Source organism: Muntiacus reevesi, chromosome 12 (genome assembly GCF_963930625.1).
Source record: "Muntiacus reevesi chromosome 12, mMunRee1.1, whole genome shotgun sequence".
Lineage (NCBI taxonomy): Eukaryota > Metazoa > Chordata > Mammalia > Artiodactyla > Cervidae > Muntiacus > Muntiacus reevesi.
Window position 1 is genome coordinate 15,447,299 of NC_089260.1, and position 19,620 is coordinate 15,466,918.

The 19,620-nt window shown below is 37.7% G+C and overlaps 1 protein-coding gene across 2 annotated transcripts in view; it reads right to left on the reverse strand.

Moving 5' to 3' along the window:
* The window catches only part of STK3 (serine/threonine kinase 3), a 288,786-nt gene that overhangs the window by 194,217 nt on the left and 74,949 nt on the right, over positions 1–19,620 (reverse strand). The window contains exons 5-6 of one of the 2 annotated variants that reach the window (XM_065903271.1): positions 5,961–6,125; positions 5,286–5,453 (exon numbers count right to left, since the gene is read on the reverse strand). The exons of the other annotated variant lie outside the window; for it this stretch is intronic. Of the exons in view, the coding sequence (XP_065759343.1) occupies positions 5,286–5,453; positions 5,961–6,125 (333 nt within the window). The remainder of the gene's footprint in view (positions 1–5,285; positions 5,454–5,960; positions 6,126–19,620) is intronic. 2 annotated transcript variants of the gene reach the window in all.

The following is a 19,620-nucleotide window of genomic DNA, read 5'->3' on the forward strand; positions in this document are numbered from 1 at the left end:
TTATTCTGTTTTCCCTGCTTATTCATCTCTTCAAGAATAATAACCCCTACTGGACAGAAATATGTTGAAACTGTCAATGTAATAAAACTTAATCCTCGATTTTGAGGCTGGAACGCCTTGTACTCCCACATGTATTAGGACCACAGGGCAGAACAACTCTAACTCTCAAATAGAGTGAAAAACCACATGTCCTGGAAGTTGTACTGAAATTCTCCAATGATCCAATTTACCCCCTCCTCCGGATCCTTAGCTATTTCTGATCTGAAAGTATAGTTAAGAGAATCAAGGTATCACTTAAAATAATCAGGCAGAAAGACATAGGGAACAGATAGGGGGAAGAAATGGAGTATGAACAGGAAGAAAAGTGAAGGTTCGAAAGGGACTGTGTGAGCATTCATGTACATACACTGTTAGGAAACAGGGAACAGTCAGAGGAAGTCAAGGCAGCACTGGGGAGAAACGGAAAAAAAGGAAGATGAGGATAAGTTCAAAGGAGAAAAACAAGCACTATAATGCCAAAATAATAAAAATCATATGGGCATATGATTCTTTATGATTTGTAATATACATATAAATGAATAAAAGTTGTTACAGTCTATGGTCTTACATTCTAAACAACTGAATATATATGTACTTCCCCCCCATACACACACACAGAAGGCAAAATAATTCTAACATCAGAATGCAAGTTATCACTGGAGTGGAAGTTCCAAGAGAACAGGACACACACCTGCACTGCTTACCACTACATCCTCAAAGTCTGACTGGGACATGATGAATGAGCCCTGAATATATGCAGAAGGAAATAAAGAAAAGGGAACAGAAGTAAAAGAATATAAGAAGAAAATTCCAGGGTCCTTGTCTTCAAAAAATCAGACATCCACACTTAGGGGACACTCAGTTTATCTGACACAAAATAATTGGTGTCCAATGCAGGACACCAGATATATTCTCCAACTGGTCCAAAGGTTGACTTCCTGCCTCCACATGAGAACAGGCATCTATTTTAACATCAACACTAAATCAAAAATATGTTAATATTAATGATTAAATTTTGTATTACTGCTAAAATGGATATGTCCATGATAAAAAATAAACACAATTATATGGCAAATAAGTTTCAACAGCATTATTCTCATCACTAAAGGAATCAATAAAAATTATTTTTTAAAAAATAATATCCCCAAAATGTAAACTCAATTTACAACCATTAAATGTTTATACAAAATCCCTAGAACACACCTATTACACAAAGCAAAGTAATACAACAATTAAATACAAATAAGCAATCCTCTACTTGTAGGATAGCAAATCTGAGATACATTTTGACTCAAAGACCTCCCAAGGGAAGGACTGGGAGGATTCTACCCAAAAGAATTATAAAGAGACTTAGACTGAGTATTAGAATTGGATACAAAAAGTGATGGGGGACAGCTGGAAGAACAATAAACAGGCAGTAAAAAGACAAAGGGCTAGGAGACTTCAGCCAGCAAATAGAAAACGGCAGACCAAACTAGAGAAAAGCTGATTAAAATAAGACCAGAAACTCAACAACACAGAAAACAACCCAATTTTAAAATGGCAAATAACCTGAATAGCTGTTTCTCCAAAGAAGATATACAAATGAACAAAAAGTACATGAAATGACACTCAACATCACTAGTTATCAGGGAAATGTAAATCAAAACCATGAAGTAACACTGCACTCTCAATAGGATGGCTATTATCAAAAAGACAGAAAACAAGCGTTGGCAAGAATGTGGAGGAACTGGAATCCTTGTGTATTGCTGGTGGGAATGTAAAATAGCACAATGCTATGAAAAACAGTAAAGAGGTTCCTCAAAAACTTAAAACATAAAATTACCATATGACGCAACAGTCTAGTTCTGGGTATATAGACACAGAGTGGAAAGCAGGCTCCCGCCGGGAATAAATGCACATTCATCTTCACAGAAGCAAGAGCCTCAGCAATCAAAGGGTGGAAACAACTCAAGTGTCCAACATGGATGAATGGTTAAACAAAACGTGGCATTTATACAATGGAATATGATTCAGCCTTAAAAAAGAATTTGGATACATGCTACAACAATGGATGAACCTTGAAAACATTATATTAAGTGAAAGGAGCTGGACACAAAAGAACAAATATTGTATGATTTCACTTCTGTGAGATGCTTAGAATAGTCCAATTCATAGAAACAGAGAGAATTATGTTTATAAGGTGTTAGGGGGAGGAGCTAATGAGTTACTTTTTAATGTGTATAGAGTTTTAGTTTTGGATGATAAAAATTTCTGTAGTAGACAGTGTGATGTGAATGTACTTTAAGGTCACTGAATTGTATACTGAAAAATGGTTAAAATGATACCATTTTTATGAACACTTTACCACAATTTAAAAATTTGAGAAAAGACAAGGAAAATAGATCCTGAAATTAACCATTACTGATCTTAAAATACATATAATCTGAAAAAAGGGAACAGATTGTAGAAGATACAGTGGATTGAAGAGTGGCCCCCAAAAGGTACATTTATATCCTAATATTCAGAACTTCTAAACAGGATCTCATTTGGAAAAAAAATCCTTGCAGTTGGAGATTGTTCCCGACTGCTGGAGTGGGCCCTAAATCCAATGGCATCTGTCCTTTAAAGAAAAAGGCAGAGGAAAATCTGAAATAGACAGAAGAGGAAAATGCATACACTCACAAAGGAGAGTTAATGTAAAAGATGCAGGCAGGAACTCAAGAGATGTAGCTGCAACCCAAGGAATGCCAAGGACTGCGGGCAGCTGCCACTCCAAAGCTGAAGAGGCAGAAAACGGAGTCTCCTTTAGAGCTTCTGGAAGGAGTGCAGCCCTGTCAACACCTTCATTTCAAATTGCTGATCTCCAGAATTGTAAGAGAATAAAGTTCTATAGTTTTAAGCCACCAAATTTGTGGTAGTATGTTAGGACGGCCCTAAGAAATTACCATAGGGGGTAAAAAAGATAAAATGAAAACTAAGAAAGTAGATTTGTTGAGCACAGAACGTCCCATTCAAGCCAAAATTTAACTATGTAAAAAGTCAGAGGAAAAGGGAATCCTGAGCTTTGTCACTGAGTTGTAATTTCTGGCCATAAGATGTCAGAGGGCGAAGTCCCGTGCACACACACTGAGATGGGCCAGGTGCCGACTCCGGCACACACAGCAGGAACTGGCGGGTGGAAGACGTGCAGGCGTGCCCGGGGCGGGGACTACTTAACTGGCACCTCTAACCAAGCCCAGTCGTCCAGAATTTCTCAACTTGGTTCCATTATTAATTGGGCAGGAAGGAAGGAGGTCATGGATTCTTGTTTTGTTTTTTTAATTTAAAAATGACTGACTCAGTTTTCAATTCTTAATAAACATTTTTGAAATTTTTTTAAAAAAGAAATCATGTTGGATTAGGAGTATACTTGGTTGTGACACCGTGCCATGTAATTTGCAATGAGAGAAGCTACTCTGTGCTTTATTTTTTAAATCCTTGGCTATCTGCTAGAGAGACGACCTCATGGTCAAACTGAATATGTGGAACTATTTGGTTGGAAAAAATAAGATTTATACTGGAGGAAGCAGAACAGTAATACTCTTAAGTCCTGGGTTAAATCCCAGCTCTGACACTTAGCTAGGCTGTCTTGGATACTTTGGTTAACCTCACTAACTTAAACTCACATATATCTAGCTAAGGATCACCCCAAAACCTTTCTAGCTGAAAGTACCAAAGATATCTAATAATCAGAAAAGAAATGAGAATTTTATTGATCATTTTATGTTGCCCTTGTTATAGATCATGTCAATATTTTCAAAGAATTCATGCTATTTTTCTGTTTCACTTTAGCAAGAGGCGTTTATATGTACAAGGAAGATAACATATATCATATACAATTATATTCCTCAAAGAGTTCTCAAGTGGCAGGCAGATTTTTAAATATTTCAGTATAGTACACTATTATCTACACTACTGAAATTCAATTTATAATAGCACTATAGTATCAGATAGAATTTAAATTTATTCTTCTTTTTCAAATACTCTAAAATACTGCATTCTTTTTCCTCCCATCTGTTTACTTCACACATTTCCCCATCTACCCTAAAACCATCTTCTTTTCTTTACACACACACACACACACACACACACACATTCTCTCTCTCCCCCTCCCCCACCTTCTTTCTGCCTTCATGCCTATATCCTTTCTTCTTGAGTTGAATACAGCCACTAGAGGGCAACAAGTTTACAAAGATAAATGTATTTATCTATAATGAATTGAGATTCACATACTAATAAATTTAAAAACTGTATCATCACAAACCCTAAAGCAGTGGCAATTAGATTTGAATATGCAATGTATACATTTCAGACTCAAAAATTTATCATGGAAAAGGAGTTCATAAAACCATAAAATAATATTCAAAAAAGGAATCCCATTTTCTCACTGAACACTAAAAATAAAAGCTTAATTCACTTACAGATACATAGCAATTATTAGAAATTGGGATTCTTTTTTAATATTAGCTGGACTAGAGAAACAAAAAGGTACAATATGCAGGGTATGTAGAAGAGAATGGATTTCTTCCAAGCCTCCACTGTTACATTCAGAATACGAGGAACTGAATAATGCAGTGGATTTACCAGCCCTTTCTTCTATTTACATCATAGGGAACCCTATATGCAAAACAGAAAAAGAGACACAGATGTACAGAACAGACTTTGGGACTCTATGGGAGAAGGCGAGGGTGGGATGTTCAGAGAGAACAGCATTGAAACAAGTATACTATCAAGGGTGAAACAGATCACCAGCCCAGGTTGGATGCATGAGACAAGTGCTCATCTGGTGCACTGGGAAGACCCAGAGGGATGGGATGGAGAGGGAGGTGGGAGGGGGTTCAGTATGGGGAACACATGTAAATCCAAGGCTGATTCATGTCAGTGTATGGCAAAAACCACTACAGTATTGTAAAGTAATTAGCCTACAACTAATAAAACTAAATGGAAAAAATAAATAAATAAATAAATAAATCATAGGGAAATGTAGCAGGTACACTTTGGGGGGGAAAGAACAGCCACTGTAGAGAGAAATATAGGCTTCACTTCTTTCCCTCCCAATTAAGGATGTGATGTGGAAAGAACTGAACAGTCACTAAGCCCTGACAGATTTTACTAATTTTTGCACAGAATCCAAATTCAAATAATCTTTTTACTCCGTGTTTATTTACATTCACACTACAAAACTGCAGTGCTTTTAACATTGACATTTTCCATCATTTTCTTACCCTCATCGGATGTATATCAGCATAAGGAGGTTTTCCTTCAGCCATTTCTATAGAAGTAATGCCAAGGGACCAGATGTCAGCCACACAGTTATAGCCTATTTCTTGAATGACCTCAGGAGCCATCCAAAATGGAGTTCCTATCACAGTATTGCGTTTTGCCATTGTATCCTGCAAGAACATTACAGAGATGTAACTACAAAAACACTAAGGAAATGTATTTGCCAATGTATTCCTTAAACGACATATTTGAAACCCTCAAATACTACTGGTTATATCTGAAATTGACTATTTTCCTAAAATTTCAATCAGTTGTGACATGACATATTTAGGAATTTAGAATTCTGAAATAACCAAGAGTCCATAAGTAACTTAACTCCACTACCTTCATTAAAGAGAGTACTATAACAATAAAACCTACAGAAATGGAAAAATGCAGCTTTCGTTTCCAAATATTTAAGCATTTTGATGGCAATATATATTTTTTCATATTCGTCCAATGTCTCTTAAATGGTAAATAAAAATAATTAAATAATACCTAAATAATGGCTGCTTCTCCCTGACAGTAATGAATTTATGCATTTCTTTTCATAACCCTCAAAAGATATTATCAACGTTTAATCACACTCGAACCCGGACAATACAAACCTACAGTGCTTCCAAAAGTATTACACTTACCGTTAACTGACCGGCAACTCCAAAATCCGCCAATTTTGCATGTCCTTCTGTATTGAGGAGAATATTTCCAGCTTTTATATCTCTGTGTATTTTTCTCATAAAGTGTAAGTATTCTAGTCCTTTCAAAGTAGATTTGAGAATGGTTGCAATCTCATCTTCTGTTAACTGGAAAGAAATATTTTAAAAACTCAACTGAAATGCTGATATAACTAAACTCTTAAAAGAGAGCATTGTTAACAAGTACTTCTTTCTAAAGATCATTAAACTTTTAGGAAAAGGCTAAAAGGTAAAGTACCGAGAACCTCTTCTGATGAAAGAAAATGTCATCATTCAATTTCTCCTTTCTTTAAAATTATCCATGTCATTCCTCAAGCACGTTAACATATCCCAAGAATCACCATGACCCTAAGAAATCACTCTTCCCTATGCCATCTAACACTGAGGTGGCAATATGACAGCTTTCTGTCCTGAAAAAGTAAATCCAGAGACACCCTTCCCTGTGGTCCCTGCAACTACTGATGAAAGTGAAAACCAACAGTGTCACACAAAGGAAAGGAAATGAGGAAGTGTGGACTGCCAAGAGCCTCCTGTGTGAAGCATTTACACCAATACCACTCCTCCTCCTTCCAGTGAGGTCATTCTTAATCTATCCAGGTCCTAGATTTCTAACTCTAATAATGAGAACTCAGAATGAAAATGTCAGAGAAAGACTAAGAAAACGGGAACACAAAAACAGACCATCAGGGAAGGAAAAAGGAGGAGGGAGGTGTGAACGTAAAGACTTTTGGTACTGATAGCACCAGAGCCAGTGCTATCTGTACCAGGAATTGTGCTAACAGTTTCACATGCATTATCTCATTTATCTTTGTAATAACCTTATACAACAGATTATCACTATTTGACAAAAGTAAAATATGGGTACTCAAACAAACATGTACATGAGTGTTCACAGTAGTACTATTCACAATGGCCAAAAGGCTTTAAAACAACCCAAATGTCTATCACAGAGGAATGGATAGACAAATTATGGTATACGCAAACAATGCAATATTATTTGGTCATGAAAAGGAATAAAGTGTGGACATGTGCTGCAATGTGGATGGACCTCAAAAACATTATGCTAAGTGAAAGAAGTCGGACACAACAGAAAGCATGTATCATATGATTCCACTTATATGAAATACTAAGAATAGGAAAATCCACAGAAAAAGAAAGCAGACTGGTGACTGCCAGGGACAAGAGGGGTAGAAATTACACAACACTGTAAATGCACTAATGACAAGGAATTTTTCACATTAAAATGAGGAATCGGGTGGAGAGGGAGGTGGGACGGGGGACCGGGATGGGGAATACGTGTAACGCTATGGCTGATTCATATCAATGTATGACAAAACCCACTGAAAAATAAAAAAAAGAAAAAAAAATGGTAAATCTTATATGAATTTTACCTCAATTAGAAAAAAAACCTTTATTGTGTCAAAATTTCTAAGCAAATTGCCAGGTGGTTTACATTTGCATAAAACACCAATATATACTGTCATAAAATTACTGCATAGACCATGTAAAGCTTTGCAGGCCATGGATAAGGAGTCTGGATTATTTGAAAATTCTAATACTTTCAGGAACTGATTCTGTACCTCAGACCAGATGGACTGACTTCATGGTCCACAGAGGGCACGCACTATATTCTGAAGCTGCACTATTCAACACAGTAGCTCCCCAGCATTTGAAACATCGCTAACCCAACTGAGATATGCTATACATATAAAATATACCAAAGTTAAAGGCCTAGTACCAAAAAGGAAATGTAAGGTATCTCATCAATAACTTACATACTGCTTATACAATTAAATGACATTTATATACTAATTACATTATTATATTTTAAATGTGTTAATGTTATTAATATAATAAAAATTAGTATCAGTGAAAAAAATGTTTGTCACTCAGTTAGGTCCAACTCTTTGGGACTCCATGGACTGCAACATGCCAGGCTCCTCTGCCCATGGAATTCTCCAGACAAGAATACAGGAGTGGGCAGCCAATCCCTTCTGCAGGGGATCTTCCCAAACCGGGGACTGAACCTTCATCTCCTGTATTGCAGGCTGATTCTTTTCTGTCTGAGCCACCAGGGAGGCCCCGCCTATATTTAATACATTAAAATTCATCTCACCTGCTACTTTTTCTTTTTGAATGTGGGTGCTAGAAAGTTCAAAATGGCATATGTAGCCCATGCTATGTTTCTACTGGACGGTACTGCACTAAGAGTCCGAAAGAGCAGAGACCTTTGTCTGGGTCACTGATGTGTCGGCATTCAGTGCACACACTGGTGGAACCACAGCTGGCATACAGTCAGCAATCGATAAAGAATGAATGAATGGGTATGGACTTGTAGTTACTAAAGGAGAAGAGAAATTCACATCTGATGGTCCCAGTCCTTTGAAATTAGTGCTCTGGTGGGTGAGTAAGAAGCAGGGGTGCATAGAGGGCCACCACACCACTGCAGAGGTATGCAAAGTGGTGGCCTGGGTTCTCTCCCCTCCCCCGATTCCACATCCCTACTATAAAGATTAAAGAGCTCAGGGTGTTACAAAAGCAGTACCAGTCCAAAACATGGTTTCATGTTTAGTCACTTCAATGCTGACCTTTTCAGTTACCCAGACTTCGATTTTTATCCTCCTAGCATTCCACTATTTCCAACCAGTAATTCAACTAATCCTTCATTAACTTCTTGGCTTGTTGTCTCTGCTCCTATACCCTGTATTTCAGAGCCACACTAGAGAAAGTTCAAAATTAAATGGACCTACTTTACTTAGGCCTCAGGATGAATCTGATTTCAGTGCATTTGCCACTGGACAAATCCAGAAAGACTAAAAGAAGACTTGCCAGAGACAGTAAGCTGATTCATGAACTGTCTGGTTTTGCTAAAAGACTTTCAAGGTTCATTCCAACTCTGTGATTCTATAACATCACATTACGAGATCTTCATTGTCTTAACAAAAGACTAACTTGGGCACCCATTTTTATTTTTCACTAATTTGGGCATTCACACTAATTTGGGCATCTATTCTTTCAACAAGGATCTACTTCACTGGCTCTCTTGTGTAAGTCCTGCTAAAGGGGCTGGGTATACAGTAGTGAAGAAGCTGACAGTACTAGTTTTTATGACGTTTACAAGAATATCTGAGGCCACAGCCAGTATTTGGCCCTGAATTAATAAAGGTGAAGAGGACAGATCTGAAGCAAACGTGAAGTGTCTGAAGTCTCTTTCCCATTATGCTTTTCTCTATTCAGTAATAAATCCCTCCCTCTAGGGGTTCATTTCATATCTTCCCTCTAAAAAAAAACAAAAAAGATGCAATAGCCAATCATTCTAACAGTACATGGATATGTCTTAAATTAAAATTATTTGTGTACAGTATTATTCTAACAATCCCTTTGAATATTAAGGCTCAAATGTGGTATCTGCACTTTGAGACTTTTAACTTCAATTATAAAATGAAAGGTTTCTATCCCTCTATAAAATCATTTTAACAATTAACAAGTAAACATTTTCTAGAACACAGAGACATAATGTTGACTTAAATTTTTTTATTAATTTACAGTTACAGAGTCTTTTATGAGTTTCACACAAACATGAATGCATGAATTAGCCTCAGTACAAGCACGGAGTAGCAACGCTTGTTCCAAAGATGAGACTCAAAGTGTGTATGCAACAGAGAGTAAAGGCAGCCAAATCTCAGCCTAAGTGCAAAAACTGCAGGTAAATCTTGACAAATTTAGAAGAATAAATGTTTATCTGGTCTCTTTTAAATATCAAGCGTAGCAAATACACTTTGAAAAAGAATAATATCTATTTCAACATTTAAACCACTCGACATATATTTGGGGTCATTAATGGAGAATAGGAAAGAAAGGAGCCTAGGCCTTCCCAGATGTAGGCCTTGATCTAGATGTTTATTTCACATCCTTTGGACACATACTATTTAGAGGGAAGGGGTAAGGGAGTTCAATGACAGTCATTTTCCTAAACAGAGTTTTGTTTTTAAACAATTTTTAAACGCAAATTTCACTTACATACAAACAAAATCAGCTACCAAAGGTGACTAGGTTTCTATTTGGCAACAGAGAAAAACCAAAAACTTTAAGTACTATCTTTTTTATTTCGATAAATAAGACTTTTCATCAGTTCAGATAAATTTCAAAATCATAAGCTTTATATTGAAAATATATAGAAAGAAAAGAAAAAAACAAAAGAGAGAAGATCTGCTTTTATACAGAAAGTAAAGTAGGATTTAAGTTCTAAGATGGAAAACACTCAAATCACAACTAACACTTCTTTTAGTAGTATCTGTCAAGAATCCTTTCCAATGGAAAATTTTATTGAGAGTACTTCATTTGTGGATTTAATTAGGTTATCATCAATTCAATACAGATTTAATTTTATTTCTGTCACTACATAAATGGAGCAATTTCATCTTAAAATCATTTGAATCATATTTAGACTCTAGTTTAAAAAAAAAAAGAAAAAGGAGGGCAGGAAAGAGATAATAAACCATGAATGAAACACTCGGTAATCAGAGCTGGAAATAAGACTTTATAGCTGAGCTAATACATTAAAAGACGGAAGTCTACATCTGGTTTCAATACTGCTATGAATTCACTGGCAAGTTTAAAAAGAATCCCATTGTACAAAAACAAAAAGATGGTTTTGATAGGCTCTAAGTCCCCTGGTTACTTTTGTTTCTAGGGTCGTATGATTAGTATAATAATATGATACATTTAATATGTCACCATGTATATGGTTTTGATAAAAATGCACCCACCAACGTGTCTCAAGGGCACATGCACAAGCTGTTTTAAAATACTCATAGTGCCTTAATGTTTTTACACTAGTAAAAACAAATTCAAGGGAGGTTTTGAAAATTCATACAAAATTAAGAATTTTATTTTTCTAAAAACGAAACTGACACTCTTAACTAAACTCTATCTTTTTGATATAATTATCTGTGCATATAAAATAATATGTTGGGGCTTATGGTTCAAGATGGCGGAGTAGAAAGACAGGCACTCATCTCCTCCAGCGAGAACATCAAAATCACCACTAGCTGTTGAACAACCATCGACAGGAGGACACTGGAACCCACCAAGAAAAGAAACCCCATGTCCAAAGACAAAGAAGAAGCCAGTGAGACGGTAGGAGGGGTACAAGCACAATGAAATCAAATCCCATACCTGCCAGGTGAGTGACCCACAAACTGGAGAATAATACCAAAGAAGTTCTCCCACTATTGTGAAGGTTCTGAACCCCACATCAAGCTTCCCTGCCTGGGGATCCGAAAAAGGGACTGGGAATCCCCAGGGGATCTGAACTTGAAGGCCAGCAGGATTTAGTTATAAGAGCTTTCACAAGACTGGGAGAAACAGAGACTCCAGTCTTGGAGGGCACAAACTCACTCTCAAGCACACCAAGATGCAGAAGAAAGGAGCAGTGACCCGGCAGAAGACTGAACCAAACTACCTGCTGGTGCTGGAGGGTGGCCTATGGAGGCGTGGGTCGGCGGGGGCTCACCTCAGGGACAGGGGCAGTGGCAGCAGTAGTCCAGGAAGGTCCCCCTTGGCATAAACCCTCCTGGAGATCACCATTAACTCTACCAGAGAGCCCAGAGAGCCCAGGGTCCCCTCAGGCCAAACAACTACAAAGGAGGGAGCACAACCCCACCCCTCAGCAGATAATTGGATTAAAGCTTTACTGAGCAAAGGCCCTGGCCACCAAAGCAATTCCCAGTTTTTCCCACCACCAGTTCCTCCCATCAGGAAGCTTACACAAGCCACTTAGCCTCCTCCATCAGAAGGCAGACAGAAGAAGCAAGAAGAACCACAGTCCCACAGCGGCTACAACAAAACCACATTACAGAAAGTTAATCAGCATGAAAAAGCAGAAAGTTATGTCCCAGATGAAGAGACAAGATAAAACCCCAGAAAAACAGCTAAATGAAGTGGGGCTAAGCAACCTTCCAGAAAAAGAACTCAGAATAATGATAGTGAAGATGATCCAGGATCTCAGAATGGAGAAGATGCAAGAAATGTTTACCAAAGACCTAGAAGAACTAAAGAACAAGCAGAGATGAATAATACACCAGAAGGAATCAATAGCAGAATAACTGAGGCAGAAGAACAGATAAATGACCTGGAGGAGAGAATGGTGGAAATCACTGCCACAGAACCGAATATAGAAAAAAGAATGAAAAGAAATGAAGGCAGCCTAACAAACCTTGGGGACAACATTAAACGCACCAACATTTGCATTATAGAAATCCCAGAAGGAGAAGAGAGAAAGAACGTCAGAAAATATTTGAAGAGCTAATTTCAAATTATCCTAATTTCCCTGAAAATTTTCTGAAAATTTCCCTAATATGCAAAAGGAAATAGTCAACCAATTCCAGGAAGCACAGAGAGTCCCAGGCAGGATAAACCCAAGGAGGAACACACTGAGACACTCAGTAATCAAACTGACAAATACTAAAGACAAAGATAAAATACTAAAAGCAACATGGGAAAAACGACAAATAACATGCAAGTTGAACTCCCATCAGGCTATCAGCTGATTTCTCAACAGAAAATCTACATGCCAGAAGGGAATGTCACGATATACTTAAAGTGATGAAGGGGAAGAACCTACCAAGAATACTCTACCCAGCAAGACTCTCATTCAGATTTGGTGGAGAAATCAAAAGCTTTCCAGACAAGCCAAAGTTAAAAGAATTCAGCTTTACAGCAAAAATCAGCTTTACAACAAATGCTAAAGGAACTTCTCTAGGCAGAAAACACAAAAGAAGGAAAAGACCTATAGAAAATAAACCCAAAACAATTAAACGGTAATAGGATTATACATATTGATAATTACCTTAAATGTAAATGCATTAAATGCACCAACCAAAAGACATAGCCTGACTGAGTAGATAATACTTTTGCATGTATACACTTCCACTTACCACATCACTCTGCTTGACTCCCCAAATTCTATGCAATTATTTTATATTATTAGGTTAACCATGTTCCCATTATGGCTTACAACTGTAATTATCTTTTTTTTTTGGTCTGGCTACTGACTGTGAAAACTGGTAAACATCTTTTACTATTGTGATTATGTAACTATTACTCACTTAATACCACTGCATCATGACTAATCAACAGAAAAATAACAGAATGTATATCACCAAAACTACCATTTTAAAAAGAGACCTGTAGTCACTTTTTAAACCCAGATGCATATCAGAAGTACCTTGGAATTTTTTGAAAAATAAAATAGTAATAATAATTCTATATATAGTACTTCCTATTAAGGAAACAAACCTAAAAATGAGACATAGTTCCCCTTTCATGTGCCACAGACAGATAACTATAGATATAATATTATCAAATTTCAAGTTTTAACTTGCACCTTGAATTTTCATAAAGTTTTGAAAACTATCTGAGCAAAACCCACCCTACACAGTCTTTTAATCTAATCTAATTTCTTTCAAAAAAGGACCCTTTATTCCCAAGTGAGGATTTATCTGTCCAGTGATGATAATGGCAACACCAACAACTTACACTTACTGAGTATTTACCATACCTGCCACATTACAGGTATCATTTCATTTAATACCCACACACAACAACAGATGGTAGGCAGCAATAAAAATTTACTGAGAATCTGTTATTCTGCCCTTGCCTTCAAGGTGCTCATAATTTAGTGGGAAAGGAAGGGAACAGGAACAAATAATTATGGTATTAAGCAATGCCAGGTACAATAAGATTAGATATAGGAGCACTCCAGGACAGCAGTATCTAAGGTGATTATAAGAACCAGTACTGCATCAGAACCAGTACTCTTAAAGTAAAACTCAAACCATACACTTTAACCCTCAAGGCCTTGAATGATAACAGTTCCTGTAGCCTTGACAATCTCACCACACCACTCTGCCTATTCAAGGAAGTCTTCACAGAGAAAGAGACTTTTGAGCTACCTCTTGAAGAATGTACAAAGTTTGTCAGCAGACCAAAGAGGAAAAGAAATACTAGATATGCGCAAAGTAAACGGGCACAAAAAATGAATGAAGTCTAGTACCAGTTCTTTGTGTCCGAATGCAGTGTGCATGGGAAAACAGTGCAAAATGGCAAAGATAGGTTAAGGTTAACTCTGCTTTATGTGCCTACATACTTTTAAATGAAAAGACGGCACGACCATACCTGAACTTTTAAGAAGGAAACTGTGACAGCAGCCTTCATCTAAAGACTAGAAGCAGAAAAGCTACTGTGGAGAATTTAATAAAAAAACCATTTATAGGGGTAGTAGTAGATTTGCAGTACTAGCTAATAGATAAATAAACTTGCCTAAAATCCCAATGGATTTTTTTAGCTTCTTATTTCATGTTGGAGTATAGCCGATTAACAGGACTGTGACAGGTTCAGGTGGACACAAAGGGGTCCAGCCACGCATACACATGTAACCACTTCTCCCCCAAGCTTCCCTCCTACCCAGGCTGCACATGACAAAAGAGCCCCCTGTGCTCCACAGTAGCTCCTCGCTGGTACCCATTTTAATTACAGCAGTGTGTACCTAGTCCATCCCAAACTGCCCAACTATCCCAACGCATTTTTTTTAGTCAAAATTTCTAATTTTAAGATGGAAGAGATGCCAAAGCATACAGTTTAGCAGGAAGCCACCAAAAGCAAAATCCAAAATCCTTTCATAATTCAAACTGAAATTGTCCCCCTCAAAAAAAAAAAGAAGAAGAAGAAAAGGAGCTGTCACATGAACATGCCCTCTAACTCAGTAATTTCATTTCTCAGGACGTAACCAATAGCAGAACAACACAGGTGCACCAATCAGTTCGGTTCAGTTGCTCAGTCCTGTCTGACTCTGCGACCCCATGGACTGCAGCCAATACATACCTACAAAAGTTTCCTTCAGCTTTGATTACAACATAAGTTGGAGCTCATTTTATCCAAAGTACTGAAAAAAAAAACATTCTGTTACATATACACAGACCTATATACTAATATGGGAATATCTCTGAGATACAACAAAAGTTGAAAAAAAAAAAATTCATCTCCTGGCTGGCTCGCCAAGAAAAAAAATAAAAGAAAAAGACGTCTAAAAAAAAAAAAAAAAAAAGGAAAGCGAAGTATAGAATACCACACATGCAGTATGAATCTCTTGTTTAAAACAAAATATGATAGAAGACCTAAATGTAAGGCCAGAAACTATTAAACTCTTAGAGAATAACTTAGGCAGAACACTCAATGATATAAATAAAAGCAAGATCCTCTATGACCCACCTTCTAGAGTAATGGAAATAAAAACAAACAAACAAACAAAAAAACAAGTGGGACCTAATTAAACTTAAAAGCTTTTGCACAGCAAAGGAAATGAGAAACAAGGTGAAAAGACAACCCTCAGAATGGGAGAAAGTGATAGCAAAGGAAACAACTGATAAAGAATTAATTTCCAAAATATGCAAGCAGCTTATACAACTCAATACCAGAAAAGCAAACAACCCAATCAAAAAGTGGGAAAGGGACCTGAAGAGACATTTCTCAAAGAAGACATACAGATGGCTAGCAAGCACATGAAAAGATGCTCAACATCGCTCATTATTAGAGAAATGCAAATCAAAACCACAGTGCAATACCACCTCACACCAGTCAGAATGGCCATCATCAAAACGTCTACAAACAATAAATACTGGAGACAGTGTGGACAAAAGGGAACACTCTTGCATTGCTGGTGGGAATGTAAACTGATACAGCCACCATGGAAGACGGTATGGAGACTCCTTAAAAAGCTAGGAATAAAACCATCATATGATCCAGCAATCCCACTCCTAAGCATATACCCTGAGGAAACCAATACTGAAAAAGACACGTGTACCCGAATGTTCACTGCAGCACTATTTACAATAGCTAGAACATGGAAGCAACCTAGACATCCAACAACAGATGAATGGATAAAGAAGCTGTGGTACATATCCACAACTGAATACTACTCAGCCATAAAAAGGTATACATTTGAATCTGTTCTAACGAGGTGGACAAAACTAGAGACCAATTATACAGAGTGAAGTAAGTCAGAAAGAGAAATATAAATATTGTATACTGACATATATATGGAATCTGAAGAGACGGCACTGGTGAATTTATTTTCAGGGAAGTAATGAAGAAACAGACATAGAGAATAGACCTAAGGACATGGGAGGAGGAAAGGAGGGGAGAAGGGAAGATATATGGAGAGAGTAACACAGAAATATACAATACCCTGTGTAAAACAGAGAGCCAATGGGTATGACTCAGGGAACTCAAACAGGGGCTCTGCTACAGGCTGAAGGGTGGGGTGGGGAGGGAGACGGGAGGGAGGTCTGGGAGGGAGGGGACATGGATGTACCTATGGCTGATTCTTAGAAAACCACAAAATTCTGTAAAGAAATTATCCTTCAATTAAAAAAAAAATTTTAATGCATACACATGCACTGAAAGAAGCCCCAAGAAACTGGTACCTGACATCTCCTCCAGTAAGTAAAACTGAGGGATGAGTGAGTAGACGCTAAATTCCTCTTTTGTACTATTTGGAATTTTTACAATGTGCTCCTATTACTTTTTTTCCCCTTTATTTACATTATTAAAATGGAAGGCATTTATACATTTTGGTTAAAGGTATAAAGAATTATACAATACAATTTTAAAAGAGCTTCATCTAAAACTGTTAAAATTAGATTTGCTACCTAATGAGCTAAATTTCCATTTTCTGAAAAACTAACTTACATTTCTTGATTTCCTAAAATTAAATAATATTTTACTGGATAAGACACAATGATCTTTTTATGTTTTTCTAATACTAGAGGATATCCACTATTTCAACAAATATAAAATTCTTAAATCAGTGATAAATCATTAAAAAGTAAATACCATCTTTTTAAGTTTCTGCCTTAATAGTAACAAAACACAGTTTACACTTGTGTAGAACTTGGCAGGTTACAAAATGCTCTGACATTCATCATCTTTGTTCCTCACAAGAAAACACTGAGGTAGGTAAGGCAAGTAATAGGATATTAGGTCCATTTTAGGATTAGGCATCTGAAGTTAAAAGGAATTAGTTACACGGTGTGTCCGGGGTCACAGAGCTAACATGTAACAAGCCAGGAACTGATGTCTGGTCTTCTGACACTACATTCAAGGGTCCTTCCACTAAACCACATCCTTCCAAATAACCACTGTCACAGTGTGCTAAGGGGTCAGGCTTATGACAGGGAGGGAGGGCTCATGGCAGGTCTGGCTGTGACAGGCAGTCTGCCAGGAGAGGAACATACAATATAAAAACAAAGTGCGTGAAAGTGGGCCTGACTTATGCAAGGGAAATAGAACTGGGAGAAATGCCAAGAAGTACAGCAACTGAGGTGAAGCCTGGGCAGCTCACCAATTGGAGAAGCCAAGGAAATGCCTCTGGAGGTTTACCTTACTTAGCTAAGGCAGAAGAGCAAGACTCCTGGAGGGGCTATATTGCAATGTGGAAAGATCATAAGAAAAGCGTTTATAATCCAATCAAAAGACTTAGAAAAGATGTCATGGAGCGTGATGTGCACGACATATTTAATAAGAGCTGAGATGTGGCACATGATTGCTATGAAAAACTCTTGGGGTCTGATCCTACAGTACATGGTCATTTTAAGGCTGTGGCTTGGAACTTTTAAGAAGCATGTGTGAAATAACTTAGAACTCAATCTCACTCTACAGGAGACACCAAATAAGGAGCAAGAATTACTTTCCACACAAAAGGATTCTCTAAGATTCTAGCATAGAACTGAACAGCAGTACCCGTTTAGGGTGAGAAAATCCTTGTCAGGAGAAGGGGCCATGGACACCGGAACTAAAACCAGGGTTAGGTCACCATGGTCTGAATGAAACCACGACTCTGTGATCCTGAAAGGCAGACCTACATGAATTCCTAGAGCAAACACTTATTGCTGACCCAGCAGAAGCAGGCTCCTTGAGATACATGATCCCAGCTGTCCCTTGCTGTACTTCACTGTGACAAAGAGAGAAAAGGCTGAGGACCCCATAGTTTTAACCAGATACCACTGTAACACTTAACATTCATTTTGGAAGTTATTTTAGAAGGGGTGTGTGTGTGTGTGTGTGTGTGTGTGTGTGTGTGTGTGTGTGTGTGTGTGTGTGTGTGTGTGTGTGTGTGTGTGTATTTGGAAGTTATTTTAGAAGGGTGTGTGTGTGTGTGTACATTTAGTTTTTATTTTAGGTTTGATAAATACATAGAAATACCTGTTATTTTTGCCATTCTAACACTCATTCACCCTTCTCCTGCTGCTGCTGCTGCTAAGTCGCTTCAGTCGTGTCCGACTCTGTACAACCACATAGATGGCAGCCCACCAGGCTCCCTGGTCCCTGGGATTCTCCAGGCAAGAACACTGGAGTGGGCTGTCATTTCCTTCTCCAATGCATGAAAGTGAAAAGTGAAAGTGAAGTCGCTCAGTCATGTCCAACTCTTAGCAACCCCGTGGACTCCAGTCTACCAGGCTCCTTCTGCTAACATACCCTCATTTCCCTTGAGGGAATCACCATTTCCCCATCTTCAGACCACGCACTTCTAGCAGTCAGTTCCATCCTTGCTCCAGGTCAGACACATGTCCTAGATCTAATCCAATTACTGCATCACATTCCAATGGCCACAGAGAAAGGCACATGACTCATTCAGAACCAGCGAGGTACAAGACTCCTCCTGGATTTCAACTAGAAAGGTATAACCGAGCAGCTGTCTTGCCACTACGAGGCAAGAGGCTGAGAGAAGAGTCAATAAGAGGTATTAGAACAAAGAGACAAGTCTAAGTAATTCCTTTCACTCTGAATCATGCCATGCATGAAACCAGCCCTGCAAAGATTTTTAGTTATGTGAGTAAATAAATTCCCTTCCCGGCTCAAGCCTGTTTGAGGTGAGTTTTCTGTAATTTATAACCAAGAGCTGAAACTCCGATGTAGTAAATTTCAGGTAGATACCAAAAAAGTGGGGAGGTTCCTGGAAAAGAGGTTTGTACAAAGCACAAACCACTGACCAACTCTAGAACTGCTATAGGTTACTCCAGATATTTAACAGTATGAAATCTCTGAAGCTGATTTCTATTTTCTGCCACCAAACAAAAGGGCTACAATAACTGGGGGTGGGAAAAGTAGAACAAACAAGTCTTTTAAAAGGAACATGAAGGCCTCCTTTTTGCCTTCATTTTTCCGAGTACCACCTGCCCCAGCCAATAAATGTTTACTCCAAATTAAATTAACACTGCATTTAGATATCTCATTTTATAGAGCTCTTTGAAAGTTTCAGCATTATTAGTTTTTATGATATACATGTTACATCAATACACAATGGTGACCAAAGCCTCTTGCTAAAAATCAATGGTTTAGAGAAACCTGAGGGGTTAAGTAGCAATTTCTGGAATACCTAAATTTCAAAAGTAATTCTTAAGTTTACATGTAAGGCTTTATCTAAACATCCATGAAGCTTCAGATTTCAACTGCTCTACAATCAAAATTTCTCCCCCTCTTACTCCTTCTTTCTTAGGGAAAACAATACATACATTTAATGGGTCTGTTAGGTATTCAACATGAG